The sequence below is a fragment of the Saimiri boliviensis genome, chromosome 3 (assembly GCF_048565385.1).
Source record: "Saimiri boliviensis isolate mSaiBol1 chromosome 3, mSaiBol1.pri, whole genome shotgun sequence".
Classification (NCBI taxonomy): domain Eukaryota; kingdom Metazoa; phylum Chordata; class Mammalia; order Primates; family Cebidae; genus Saimiri; species Saimiri boliviensis.
In genome coordinates this window covers 73,109,971-73,125,500 of record NC_133451.1, presented here as the reverse complement: position 1 = coordinate 73,125,500, position 15,530 = coordinate 73,109,971, and the positions used below count along the sequence as shown (strand labels likewise).

The 15,530-nt window shown below is 33.2% G+C and overlaps 1 protein-coding gene across 1 annotated transcript in view; it reads left to right on the top strand.

Annotated features, from left to right (window-relative positions):
• Positions 1-13,890, top strand: part of ANTXR2 (ANTXR cell adhesion molecule 2) — a 152,776-nt gene extending 138,886 nt beyond the window's left edge. Inside the window, exon 17 of the mRNA XM_010334724.2 lies at positions 11,990-13,890. Coding sequence (XP_010333026.1) covers positions 11,990-12,028 — 39 coding nt within the window. The 3' untranslated portion in view covers positions 12,029-13,890. The remainder of the gene's footprint in view (positions 1-11,989) is intronic.
• Positions 13,891-15,530: the final 1,640 nt, after the last annotated feature.

Genomic DNA, 15,530 nt, shown 5'->3' with positions numbered 1-15,530 from the left:
GGAACAAATACTTTGCATCCTTCAATCTAATCAAGTTGACACTATTAACCATCACATTATGTAACTATGAATAAATAAAATAATATCAGTAAAGTTAAGACTGATTAATTAAGTGAAACATTTCTTTGGTTCTCTGTTTATCTTTAGTTCATATTCTAATGCTACTATACAGACAAAATACTGTGTTGTCACCTAAAATATGTATTTTCTATATGTATTCCTATATCCAGTTTATCTGTTCCAGTTCTTAAGTTTACTGTATTTGATTTCTATTTGCCACATCCATTCTTTTTTCTTCTGTTCCTCCTGTTTTTTTTCCTTTTTTAGGTTAACATTAATTTTTTTTTGTTCTATGTTCTATCTCCTCTGTTATCTTTTTATCTATCTTGTTTTTCAGTGGTTGCTCTAGAAATAACAATATGCTTTAACTTTCAATATACTATCAAATAATATTAAAGTAGTTCAAGAACAATATGCAAACATTGCAGTGGTGTAATTTCCATTTTTTCTTTCTGCTCCTTATGTTCTTGTTGTCAACGTATTCTACTTCTACATATGTTATGATTTCAATATGCTATTATTTATTCCTTTAGTAGTGTCATAAAATTTCATTTTTTGTTTATATTACTTGTATATTTAGTCATGTATTTACTATTCCATTTCTCTATTTCTTCCTGCAGATCTCAGCTTCCATCCACATAGTGTCTTTTTTCCTTCAGTCTCAAGAACGTTTCGCACTTGTTAAAGGCTGTCTGAAAACGTCTTTATTTTGCCCACATTTTTGAAGAATATTGTCTCTGAATGTAGACATCTTAATTGATGTTTTTCCCCATTTACTATTTTAGAGAGTTCCATAGTCTCATGTCCTCCATTGTTTCTGATAAAAAGTCAACTGCCATGCTTATCCCCATTCCCTCATTATACCTTATTGCAGGGAAGGGTAAGGGGAAAGAGATATGCTTTTATGATATTCTTGGTTTTCAGAACTTTGTGTTCCCTGGGCCTCTATGTATTTATCCTTCTCAGAGTTAACTGAGTTTCTTTGATCTGTAAGTTTCTGCCTTCCATCAATTCTAGGAAGTTCTGAGCATTTATTTTTCAAGTAATTTTTTTAGCTCTATTTTACGTCCTCTCCTTATGGGATACTTATTACTTACATGATAGGCAATTGAATATTGTCCCATATGGCTCGAATTCTCCTTGGTTATTTTTTCTCTATTTTTAAATTTAAACAATTTCTGTTTTCCTACCTTTAAATTCAGTGAGTGTTTCTTCTGCTGTGTCCATTCTACTTTAAAACCGATCAAATATTCTTTATTTCTGATATTGTATGTTTTCTCTTTAGTTTTTGTATCTTATTATAGCTTCTTATTTATAGTTTCCATTTCTTCTGATAGTCCCAATACCTTTATGCATGTTATCTACCTTTTTTGCAAGATCTTTAACATTTTTATCATAGCTATTTCAAATCCATGTCTATTAACTACAATAATCCATGTGTAGAGTTGCCTGTATTATCTGTGTTTTCACTGATTTATAAGTCATATTTTTATGCTTCTTTGTGTTTACCATAATTTGTGATTTTATGCTAGATCCTGAGAATTTTAACAAGAGGCTGACCTAGATATCATTTACCCTTTAAAAAGTATGTATCACTTTCTTTGCCATGTTGCTAATCTGTAGTTAAGTTTTACTCTTACTTGTTTTTAGTTCACTACTAGCTTTCATGATTTTGAGGATAGGATTAAGGATTTCCCTTCAGTATCTCTCTTTCTCTCTCTCTCTCTCTGTCTCTCTTTCCATTATAGTTCATCTGCAATCTGAGAGGTCCCATGAGATTTGGGGGAATATTTCTTAGTTCTGCTTCCAGGTTTCAGCAGATGGTTACCCTGTGGTTGGGGAAGGATCTGGGTTCTGCAGGGCTTTTCTTTCTCTTTCATCTTGCCATGTCCCAAACCTTCCATGAGCTGCTTCTATTCCCTTGGAGAAAGCTCCATGTGCCTTTGAAGAAGGAAAATATTTCTCTACCCTCCTGCCTTTCTCCCAGCCTTCAGTTAACTACTTCTTTGCTCTCAAAGAAAGCCTCAGATACTGTGTTAGGACCTGTCCACACCAGTTTTCCTGCCATGTCCTACACGTTTGGCAGGCTTCTTCCTTGCACTTAGTGAAAGTTATTTTAATTCTGGGAAATTCGTTTTTATTATGTAACTGTTTTTTTTGTTTGTTTGTTTGTTTGTTTGTTTGTTTTTTGAGACGGAGTTTCGCTCTTGTTACCCAGGCTGGAGTGCAATGGCGCGATCTCAGCTCACCGCAACCTCCGCCTCCTGGGTTCATGCAATTCTCCTGCCTCAGCCTCCTGAGTAGCTGGGATTACAGGCACGCGCCAACATGCCCAGCTACTTTTTTGTGTTTTTAGTAGAGATGGGGTTTCACCATGTTGACCAGGATGGTCTCGATCTCTCGACCTCGTGATCCACCCGCCTCGGCCTCCCAAAGTGCTGGGATTACAGGCTTGAGCCACTGCGCCCGGCCCGTAACTGTTTTTTCAGTCAAACGTTTACATGTTTGCATTTAATAGCATATAACAAGATACATTGAAAGTTATCTCATTTACATTCTTATTCACTCTACTCTGTGCCGCCCACCTAATACTAACCAATTCTATTTTCAAATAAATTATTTTTTTCTTTCTCTTTAAAAATTAAGAGAATTAAATTAAAATACGCTGGCATATATTGATGCCAGTGTATTTTCCTTCTTTGCAATATAGAAGTTGCTATAGTGTGTATACTGTATGCCCCTTCATTTTAACCCCCTTCATAAATCCTGTTCATCATTCCACAATGGCGGATAGAAATTTTCCTCATTCTTTCTAACAGATGTACATTATTTATAGTATTACATTTTCTATCTGTATCTTAGTTTATTCAACTTGTTTCTTACTGGTGGACATTTGGATCATTTTCAGTCTTTTGTTAATACCAGTAATGCTATAATATGCCTAGATTACTTTCTGTTTTTCTGTTGCTTTAAGGTTATATTATGAACAATCTTCTACTATTGATTTAAGATCTATGAAATAATCTGTATTCTAATTGAGATTAGAAAGCAGAAAATAATTTCTGCATGATCTATGATATGCCTCACAAAATAAATGTTAAGCAACTAAAAAGGTATACAAAATTCTGTCCTGATTGTATCTATTGTCTATAGCTATCTGTTAATAACTTTGGGGCACCTACTTGCCATTTTGACTTATTAGGAGACACAAAAGAAGGTATTTCCAAAACGATTTTTGTAGATATCTGTATCTACATCCAGATATGCATCTTACTTGAAATTAATAATTTGGAAGCATCAGTTTCATCTTACTATTATGAGATATGGTTTAGGTGTATCATTAACTGCCAACTATATGCCTGAATTTCAACTGATATTTAAAAACCTAGGTATTTGCAAAATAAACATTAACCATGTGTAGAGAGTCACTAAAATTTTGCAGGTCCTATGGCAGATTAGAGAGACTGAAGAAAAAACATTTAAAGGTAAATTTTTCAGCCAAACTCAGAACTTCTCTTCATGACATCTCCTGAATATCCATATGGTGCGTGGTCTTTACTGTAAAATTGGACATTTATAGGTTGAGCTTCCATTAGAAAACAGTATGTGGAATTTATATTTCAGCTTAAAATTTTGCAGTTTTATTTAGAGCAAAGGATAGCATAGATTCTTTATATACATATATACGGAGAGACAGAGAGAGATGTGATACTATATGCCTTTCTTCAGTCCTGAATCTCCATTTGCTACAGAAAATCTCCACTCAAAATGCCTATTGTGTTCTCAAGTCTCTCCTTATATGAGTGATTTCTTGGAACTCTTGATTTGTCTCTATGTCTATGTGTATGGGTGCTTTGTATACAATTTTAAATTCGAAACACTTTTTACTGTTGTACAGAACATGAAGGTTTAGTAAACTTTTTTAAGAAGTGATTTATAAATAAATCAGCTATCTGTGTTTGAAAAGTCTAAACTAAAGTGCAGTTGTTTGCTTCAGCTTGTCAATGGATATTTATGAGGTGAGCATAATACTGTAACAGTTATAGCAGTGAAATACATCCTGTGCAGATAGCTAGTAAAGGAGCTCACAGGTGTTAATGCCAGTGGAATTTTAATGCTCAAGAGATGGGAGACATGGCACTTGCTCTGGTTAATGCTGCTATTACTGGCCACAGTGAAAATGAGACAGTGAAGTCAGTTTTAAATATCACCGAGGAGTTGGGGTCTGTATACCTAGGCAATGGCAAATATGTCAATTCCTACTGTTGTCATATTTTCACCTCTTGGTCTATTTAACTGTGGAGTAGTAATGTAATATCAGACATTTTTCTTCAGGTATCTCCTTTCCCTTCTTACTTTTTGTGAGGCTCATGAGAAGCTTTTGCCCCCAACGATTTCTGGGAAAATGTCAATAAACTTCTCACTCTAAGATACAGTAATTTATTGCCTGAAAATTACTTGAGTGAAGTTAAAGATTCTGATTGTGAGTTTAGCCTTTGTTATGACCAGATTTTTTGTTTGTGTTGTATCCTTGATACATTCTGATTATTCTTATACCAAAGAAAAGTTTGTAATAAAATAACGCTTCCACACAGAGCTGTGCTCTAAGTGATGAATCGAAACTGTTAATACATTCCAATTTGTAAAGAATTATATTGTGCTTACTTTTGCCTAGCAGGCAAAAAAAAATGAAGTTTTCAGTCTTCAGACAGATTTATTTTCAGAAGAACTTTGGGATTATATGAAGAATAGTATGGTTTCACCATACTTGCATGTATAAACTGCAAGTTCATATTAATTTTTTCAACTTAGTTCAGTTTACATTCAAATTAATAATAATTTGACATTGTCTGTCTACAGAGCACCTCGTTCAGCCCCTAAGAGAATAAGAAAAAACAATATAGGAAGCGTATGGTCTTATTGCATAAAGCACAGTTTTAAGCAATTCTTTGTTGGAGGCTTGTAGAGATTAAGAGGAGTCTGAATATTCTCCATGACTGAAAAAGTTAAGAATAAAGAAAGAAACCTGTATTAGTTTATGTTTGCTTATACCTAGTCTACTTTTAAAGAAGTATTGAGAAAAAAAAAATACAGTCAAACCTCAGAAGAATAAAAATAGGTAAATAATGATGGGCCAAAGTCAAGATATAGTTATAACAGAAAATCTATACTAAGGTTAGCAGTTGCTTTTAGGAAATCTTTTAAATCTGAGCTTCCTAAAAGCCAACGCATAAAGAGAAAGAGGTTAAGTTATATGATTGCCATTATGTAATAAAAGGAAAACATGAGCTTACCAGAATTGACTAACTTTTTCCTAGCCTTGAACATCAAGGAGACTTGGTCCTTTAATATTAGTGTCCTCAATAGCAGTTTTCCAGAATGCATAATTCTCTTCATATGACCAAAATTTGTAGGGCTCTTTATAAAACCAAGGGAAAAAAAAGAGAGACTGTTGTATTGTTTATTTAGATCTATGAGAAGATCTAAAGAAAAGTGAAGAAATCAAATCTATATATACAGAGAGTTTACTAGTGATCTGACTTGATACAGACACGATCTGGATTAGTAGTTATCAAACTATATTTTTAGCACAGACAAAAATCTTATACCAAATTGCAATTTTAAAAGATAGTTGAAAGTGGAGCATTAGGTTTGAGAGGCCTGCAGTTGTTCCTACTTGTTCCCTTCTCATGTACTTCACCAGCCACAGTGACCTATGAGGTACCTTGCCAATGCCACAGGACTTCATGGCTTACACCATGAATAAACAATTGACCTAGAGAAATAAATGGCTATCATTCCACTTAGAGTCAACTGAGAGCTGTTTTGCCAATTGACTGCGACAGAAAGGATTCTAACATTGTTACAGATAAATACCTGAGGTATAAATATTCTATATTGTTAATTGCACAGAGAAATTACATGCCCTAGATATTGGAAATGTGATTAAAAGTTTGCTGTAATATGAAAATTATAAAGCCCCCCCTTATATTTATTTAAATGTAATGAACTCCAGCATGCCATAGGGCATAAGGCAGGTTTTATGGGTGTACTGACATATACTTATACACATACACACAAACACATTTTTAAAAATTAGATAGCCAGTTGTGACCTTGCCAAATGCTTGCACAGGCATTTTACTGAAACTCTTAGAATTTCGTATGATAAGAGGAAAATGCTGATCATAGATTATAAGATTTATTAATAAATCTTCTACCATATAAATGTGCTCTTGAGTTGAACTGCATTACAGTGGGTACACCAGGATATTAACTGTAAAATACAACCCAAAGATGAGTAAAAGAGCTAACTTGTGGGCCCATTCAGTACTGAAAAGTTTTGGCATAGTTGGAAGTTAGTGGTGATTCCAGAAAGTGAGTAGTTAATAAGCTCTTGGGATGACTTTTAAAAACATAAATAACGATGTTTAAAAATGATTGCATGTTTGCTGAATGAATTCACTCTTTGAAAACTAATGTTACTTTTTAAATTAGCAAATATATGAATATGCAGAAAAGGCAAAAAATAGAATGCAAGAAGTCATGTGATATCCCATTAACCTGCAGCATGTCTGTGTATTGTCTGTTAAAGTCTTTTACTTTGGGGGCATATATTGTATAATTACAATCACATCTATGTAAAATTCGTTGTTTGTTTTTAGTTACCATTGTCTTTCGTCTTCAGAAAGTTTCTTTATTTTTAATTGCTATGTAATAGAGTAAAATCGATGAATCCGAATTTATTCAACTAGCCTCTGATTGTTGGTCAGAAGTAAATACAAATTGAGTATATTTTTGACTTTTATAAAAATCCTATAGTAAATATTTAAAAATCTCTGTCTAGCTATTTTATTAGGTTAGATTCCTAAAGTGAAATTACTGAGTCAAAGAATATGTAAGCTTTTAAAGACCATTTTTATATACTTTGCTTACCATATAGTTTTTGACAATTTTACTTTCACTAGCAATGCACAAAAGTTCTTTTCTTGCCACAGAAATTCACTAATTAGGCAATGCTTTCACTATAAGTTTGCATAAAACAGTATTTTTTAGAAGGGAGACAGTTTTATTCCTTTAAAGCCATAATTTTTATTGGGCTAATGTTCCCTTAACAAGATCATAATTTAATGATTCAGTGATTAATATATAAAATATGCTAAACTAAATATAATGTTTAAGTTGGTAAACATACCCAGAATAATCTTACTTAGATTAATTTGCCTAATTCCTTAATATATGGAGAAAGGTCAACTACAACATAGTCAATCAGTATCTGAAAAATTATGATTTCTAAATTAATGTACTTTAAATGTATTTTGCTATAGCATAAAGTCAGTGATAAAGTTATCTTTATTCTGACTAATCTTAATTTTTATATTTCATAAATTCTACTGCTCAATTTTTATGTCATGCAAAATTAATAAATTTAGCAATGTTTTTATTGAATACAAAGAGTATTATAGTCCCAAACCAAAATAAGGTAATATATTTATAGTTCATTTTTAAACTAATGCAGGCACTAATTTAATTCCATTTTATATTGACTAAATGTTGTTATTGTTAAAGTTTATGCTTCAGTGATTTATAAGGCATGATATCAAATTCAAGTTGGTTGTATTGATTGCCTAATTAAGTAAGTAGTGTGGGTGCTACCAAAAGCATTGCAACAACAGTATGTTTAGATTTTACTCATGAGTTACATGTATAATTAGGGCATGATTTTAAATCAAGAAAATTATTTAGAAATATTATTTATTCAGAAAAATAGAGAAAATTAAGATTTTCTTCATAATTATGATTACATATTACATGTTATTCACCAAACACTTATGCTGCCTTAGTTCCAGTTTATTGAATTACTTTGTGAAATAGAGGCATAATATTACACATTCATTCATTTTAACTCTTGCTCATGGAAATCTTATGTTCCTCTATTTTGGCATATTAAAATTTTAGAATGGTTTATTTTAGAGACTATATAATCTTGTCACCTGATACTAATATTAGCCTCTATACAGAGAATAAAGTATTAAACTTACAAATACGGGTCTATACATATTCTTCTATATATTTTGCCTACATTTAATAGTTTCTTATTAAACTACTTTTGTCATTTTTAGTACTTGTATTATTTGTTATAAAAGTGAAATAGTCTCAGAAAAAGAAACATGATTAACTAATACTACTTTTCATTCTGTACAGTTTTTAAATGAATGATATGTTCAAGTTATTTTATATTGCATTACTTGCTACTTTGGTAACATACTTTTATTGTGTAGGCATTTTAAGCATGAGGGTATGACAGACCTGTAAGCCTTGTCGTATTCCATTCCTTACAAATAAATATTGCTCTGCAGTGTTCGGGCATAGACTTCTTGCTGTAACATAAATGGCAGCCCAAACATCCATGACCTTAAACATAATTACTAATATGTGTTTTGTAAGCTAGTATTGGGTGTAGTTGAAGGATGTTGCTATCTAATCATGGTCACTTACAACCGGATGTGTTGCCTTGATTTTAGAATTTTCTGTTAAGTGGATGGCAGCAGCCAATATGAAATAATTGCCTGGAAGTAAGATGCCTGATGGAATACTGAATAAAACATTTTCCTCTACCCAGAACTTTCCATTTTTCTTGATTCTTCTTTCATACCTTTTCTTCTATTTTGCTACTCTCATCTGTTTTCTCCATATTTTCTTCTCTCCTTTTCCACTGTTTTTCTCCTTGCTAATCCTCTTTCTCTTCCTCAGATCTATACTTATTCTATCTTCTCATTTTGAGATCTGGCTAATAACAGTATCTGTTCTTTATTGAGAGTTTGCTATATGTCAGGCACTATTTTCAGTACTTCATATATATACTAACAAATTTAATCCTTACAAAAGCCTTAAGAATAGGTCCATTTTTTAATCTTCATTTTGCTGAATAAAGGAACTGAGGTATACAGTCATTAAGTTGCCCATGGTCACACAGTTAAGAAGTGGCAGAGGCTGGAAGACATACTCTGTCATTAGAGTGCTCAGATTTAAAGACTGTTATCTTTCCTTTTAGATATTTGAGCACACAATCATGGCACTATGTAGTACAGCTATAGTGGAGGTGCAGTAGGGATCTTTGGGAAAAGGAGCCCCATGACTGGGAAAACTGGGAAATGCTTAACAGTAACTTTGTGTGTGTGTGTGTGTGTGTGTGTGTGTGTGTGTGTGTGTGTGTGTGTGTGTGTGTGTTTGTTTGTTTGTTTTGTTTTGTTTGTTTTTGTTTTTTTTTGGTAACGAAGTCTAGCTCTGTCTCCAGGCTGGAGTGCAGTAGTGTGATCTTGGCTCACTGCAACCTCTGTCTCCTGGGTTCATGCGATTCTCCTACCTCAGCCTTTCGAGTACCTGAGATTACGGGCACATGCTGCCACACCCAGCTAATTTTTGTATTTTTAGTAGAGACGGGGTTTCACCATGTTGGCAAGGATGGTCTCGATCTCTTGACCTTGTGATCCACTCACCTCGGCCTCCCAAAGTGCTGGGATTACAGGTCTGATCCACTGTGTCCCACCAACAGTAACTCTTCAACAGGTTTCCCGAAATCACCTACTTTAAAATTTTTAAACAATAAAATTATACCCAGATATTATCAGCTGTTGATAAAAGTAAAAACCACTGAGTCCATGATCAGGAGAGGAGAAGAACATTTGCTTATTTTTGTTAATGAGTGTTTTTTAAAACATATAGGTATACATACATCGCATTTAATAAGGTGTTTTTTTTTTTTGTTGTTGTTGTTGTTGTTTTTTTTGGTGCTTAAATCTAGAGACATTTGGCAGCTAATAGTTAATACTTAATACCAAGCTTTGGAAGAATTGTAATAAGGACCTCAGAGTCAAAATCAGCAGAGTTTTCTTCACTCAAGTTTCCATATCTTTAATTAAACCACATCAAATGAAATAAATAATTTAGGTATGGAATAATTGAGGTATTGGAGTAAATTTGAGAATTTGGGTAGACTATGAATCTCACTTGTTAAACTATCCAATTGCTTAAAGTAAATTAATAATCTAATCATTACTAGTCATTACACACTACATAGGGTGTACAGAACAGAAGTGATCACAGAAGAGTCCTTGTATCTATATCATTAATAAGTGATAAAGCACAAATGAAAATAGAGATTCATAATCAATTATTTTTAAAATTTTACAGAAGAGAGAAAAGTTTTACTTTTTGATCTACAAATACACAAGAAAAAGATGTCATTAATTTATATCTTTGCTGTCATAATATCATTCCTCATGTATTTGTTTGATTCTGGAATATTGACAGAGATAATATTTTAAATGTTCATCACTGTTGAAGTTGCATAGTTCCAATCTATTTCTCATTGAATACCTATACTATTGTGCTTTAGGAGCACTACTTTTATTCTGCTCAATTATTTGTGTATGATGTCACCTTCCTATCTGTCCCTCTTAAAAAAGTATTTTTAACCATTTTGAAACATGACATGTTGTGAAAACAACATTTTTATTGTTTTATTGTGTTGTGGGAACATACTTAGCTTCCTTAGCTAATCTAGAGAAGAGCACCTCTTCACTTAGTATGCACTCTAAAAATCTTGTTTGAAAGTTCTAGGTAACACAAAAATACAGTCCGAATACATGACCTATGACTTGTATCAGTAAGGAATTTTAACCTCATTTTAGTTTGATCATCTGTCTTCTTTTTCTTACTTTCTTTTGCACTGATACGATTTGTAGACATTAACACAAGTAAGTAATAAAAATTGGAAATTGTAGTAATAATGTTGTCTCCAAAAATATTTTAAAAACAGATAATTTGATGAATGTTTGCCTTTTAGCGAAAACTAATGGAAACTCCTAGCTCTGTTTTGTTTTTATGCTTTTCTGTTTCTTCATTTATTGGTAAAATTTAAAATTTATTGAACAGTCATTTTTGAGAGTAAAATGGACAAAAATTCTGCTTTTATATTCCAGCCATTCTTCAACATTATGTTTTGTTACTTTTGATTTTTATTATGCTTTAGTTATAAAATCTAAAACATTTTGAGAGTACTTATTATAAGAAATATAGAAATCTCAATAGGGTGATAATCTTGATCCTATCTTAGAAAGCACTATGCTAGCTTTTGGCTGGTTGAAGAATCTGGAGATGATTTAGGTAGTACAGTGGATCAGTAGTATGGTACCAAAGAGAGGAAAGGAATGCATCTTATTTCTAATTGGATACTTTGTTTTTTCAAATATTTCTTGGATTATTTACAATTACACATGGAACAGTGTGTCTGCACAGCCTTCATAGAAGTGTTAAGAAATTAGAATGGTAAATCCTCTTTGGAAATGTGTAAGCGCGAATAGTCACCATTTGAAATGAACACATCATGGTGGAGTGCAGTGGAGAGAAATGGTTAATAAAAATGGACATGATTTTGCAAAAATCCTTTATAAAATGGAATTACAAAGAGATGACGATCCCTTTCTTGGGATTCCTCATCCTCAGTCTCCTACTACTTACTAATTGTGATCATCATGTATGCATTTTAGGAGCACCAGATTATGTAAAAGAAAATTTTCATTTTAATTCATTACACAAAGAAGCATATTGGGTTGTGGCTTTAATATTTTTATGGTTATGATAGTAGTGCTGTATTTTAAATAACAGTAACAAAAATTATATTTCCATAATTGTTTTTCCATATTAATTCTACCACACTATCTTATAAGTGAACTTACTGTGGAAAAGATCTGAATGAACCATCATGCCTTAACCCAAGGAAAAAATATTATGACTTTCATTTATCATGTTAACATTGTACTTTCCTTGGGTAATTGTTTATCGTATCATGGTAGGAAGACTAGATGTTCTCATGCTTTTTAAATAATTGCTTCAATATATCAATATGGGTTTATTTTTTTCCTCAGGGCCGGTGCATAAACTTCTCCCGAGTTCCATCTCAGTAAAAGGGAAGTAGGAAGACCAAGAAGGTACGAAGATGGCACATTTTCACATTGCTGATTTTCAACCAAATGAAAAAAATCAAGTGCATTTCAGAAGCTTTTGGAAGAGCAGCTTAATTCCTCTCAGTCAGGAAATGTTTTCTCTGCCTTCTGCTTTGCTTGCCCCAAACATTTTCAAACACTTGTTCTGCCATCTACATGGGAGATGATGAAACTCAGTGGTAACTCATGATTTATGACATTGAAGATAAAGAGGAACATTGACCTGCACACTATGGTTTGTAAAAGAAAGTTTGTTTGAATGTATAGAAGAAGGAAAAGCTGCAAGAGCAACAACATGAAGATGATATCAAAATAGGGACTGCAAAACAACTAGCCATGATGGGAGACAGGAGTTTTTTACATGGAAACATGGCACTTGTGTTTTTATGTGCCAAGATCTTTATCCATAGGCAGAGTATGAAATTTCCCACCAGGCTAAGCAAATAAAGAAGTACATTGCCTTATAGCTATGTCAGATCACAGAATCCTTCCAAGTCCCCTATCACAGTGTGCCTTACGGGAAGTTTCTGACTGGAAAATCTTGTCATTCTAACACTGAAAAGTGCACACGCATGACAAAATGTAGACAAGATGCCTCAAGGTATTGGTAGCAAGCAAGATTTTGCCCTTTAGTTTTCGAAGACACCTTTCTTTCATTATGCACTTGAGACAAGAAAATTAATAGAGCGTTATTCCACAGAAAGACAGCCTCTAGCCAAAGATCTTGAGTGGAGTACAAGGGACTCATGCTTTGTGAACTTGTCCCTGTGACTGGTAGATTCCCCCTTTTCCTATGTTTAGGATGTAGTAGTGCATAAAGCATTAATATCCATAAACATACCTAGAAGTTTGTTTTGCTTTTAATTTAAAGGAAGCAGTAACCACAAAGCTTCCGCTCAGGGTTTTTTCTTTCTTCAAGTCTCCAAGGGCTCTTCAGCGTCACAAGCCAGCAACTCTCTTTGCATGAAAATTTCAAAGTTTAATTAATATAATTAAAAGCAACAGCAAGCAGCAGCCTGTGAAGATTTTGCTCATCTTTTTTATGCCTTTTGACATTGAATGACCTATTACTGTATGTGCATTACTTGGATTTTGAGGGGCACTCTACCTTGGTTATGATTCGGTAGAGGAAAAAGACCTCCTTTCTTCAATTTACAAATTAAATCTTCAGGAGGGTCACCATCACAAAACATTGACGATGTATGTATTATAATTTTTTAGAAAAACCACCATCGTGTCACGTTGATGATGCCAAATTATGTTAGCGTGAGCAGAAACACTGTGGGGGAGGAAGGCAGCAGCCAAAGAAAAAAGCTCAAATGATCTAGTCACTTTTGATACTGTACTTCAGATGCGAAATGGATATTCGACTGGAAACCTGACAAAGCGTGCCTGCTTTGATGTGAACTGGTATAGACAATGACCAGTGGCTGGGTCAGTGGGATGTCTCTCTGCGAGCACAAAGGCTTATCAAATGACACTAAAAATAAGTTCAACAACCATCACATTGGAAGGGAGAAGGCGAACATTTCATGTTTGGCGGGCATGTGAGTGCACAAGATGGAAGGAGTGATTGGAGCATCCTGGTATAATTACCCACATTGTGCTCTTAATGGAAATTTCAAAGGATGAGAGTGATTCTGTTGGTTGGTGTCCAGGTTTGTGGCACTCTTCCAAGAAGCCTTACGCACACAAACAAATATATAATTATCTATACATATGTATCATCTAGCTTGAAACTTTTGCTCAAGTTTATTTATGTCACTGGCTGGCTGGATCCAAAGTCATGTGTTCACACATTCAAAATAAAAATTTTACCTGTGCCTGTGCTACCATTTCTTTAAGCCCACATAAAGCCTTCTTGGGTTGAATATGCAGTTGTTCTGCTTGGTTTCAGGAATGGAATTCTATTCAGTTCCAAAATGTCCCTCATGTTCACAGATGATACTATTGGCAGTATCTGCGTATGCAAGTGTAACTTGGAAGCCTGATATAGTATACCCAACCCTTTCTGCAGTGAGTTCTTACATCCCTTTGTTCTGCATTTGCATCTGGAACAAGACCTAATGCTCCTCCTTAAATGTGCACTTCATTTCTGATGAGTGCACGCCCATTATTGCTATTTTAATAGCATTGAGAATATTACAGAAGCTAAAGCTATGTTTCTTTCATAACTACTTTAAATTTATCTAGAATTATGTAGTATACTTGGATTTTGCTGTATTAACAATGTAAATTAACCTCTGCCTTTAAATGGAAAGATTTCTATAGATTATTATATAGCTACTACCAAGAGTTCTCAGTGAAGAGGAAGTGGCAATGGTCTATATGTATACTAAAAAAATACCATTCATAAAGTTCAAAGACTGATGGAATTTCATTGCCCATAAAGATAAGAACCAGATCTGCTTTATGCTTTTCTCCAATTCTTGTCAACTAACTAGCAGTTGAAAAGAATTCATTTTAAAGAGTGTTATTTTCTTACCAAAAGACCAGATCAAAAATCCCTATAATTTTTAACCAAAAAAAGATTAAAGCCATTTCTATAAAGTTAATGACATTTTGTATTTTATATAGAGAAATAGCTTCTGTTTGATTTTCTGGACATGATGTCAGTCAAGATCTACTTTCTGTGTAAAAATGAGTAAGTCTTGCACATAATCCATTCGTGTTGCATAAGGTTGCAAAAACAATTAAGTGGGAAATGACTCCTAACTTATGTGTCTACTCTGCCTAGAAAGAAAGTTTTGAAGGCATCTATATATATTTCATAACAATGTCTGTTCTTTATGGATTTGATCCATAAATATTTATCTATCTGAAAACTTTGATACTTGGAATGTTTTCCTTAGAGCATTTGGTGCTCCAAGAAAAAACATTTGGTGCTAAGAGTTGCAGCATTGATGCCTTTCCCCAAGTTAATTCTATTTTAAAAATTTATATTTCCTTCCCAATGAGATGCAGAGTAAAATTTGAGACCCTCCATTGACTAAGGAGCAGCATCTGTCATCTATGGTTAATTACTATTTTGACAAAAATATAGAAGATTTAACCCCCTCTGTATTTCAAATTGTTAGAAAAATAAGTAGTTTGCTTATATTTCCCTTGAACTTTAACCATTTAAATAATAAATTATTCAATATTTGCTATAATAAATCCTTACTAGGTATAAGATTTGGGTGTCTCTGTGAACTTAACTTTATTATCTAAATATCACTAACCATAGTTTACTGCTCAGAGGCAGATATATTTGTTTATTTTAAAATTGAAACAAATTATATATTGTGGATAATTAAGTGTTTAAAACATTTTGATAGACCAGCTTATGTATATTATTTTTGAAATTTAAGAAGGCAGAATATAAGTAGGTCACATTTACAAGTGTAAAGAATTATAACTTCTTCCTCCATGCATATATTTTATTTGGTTAGCTTTAACTAGCGTTTTCTACAGCATCACATTA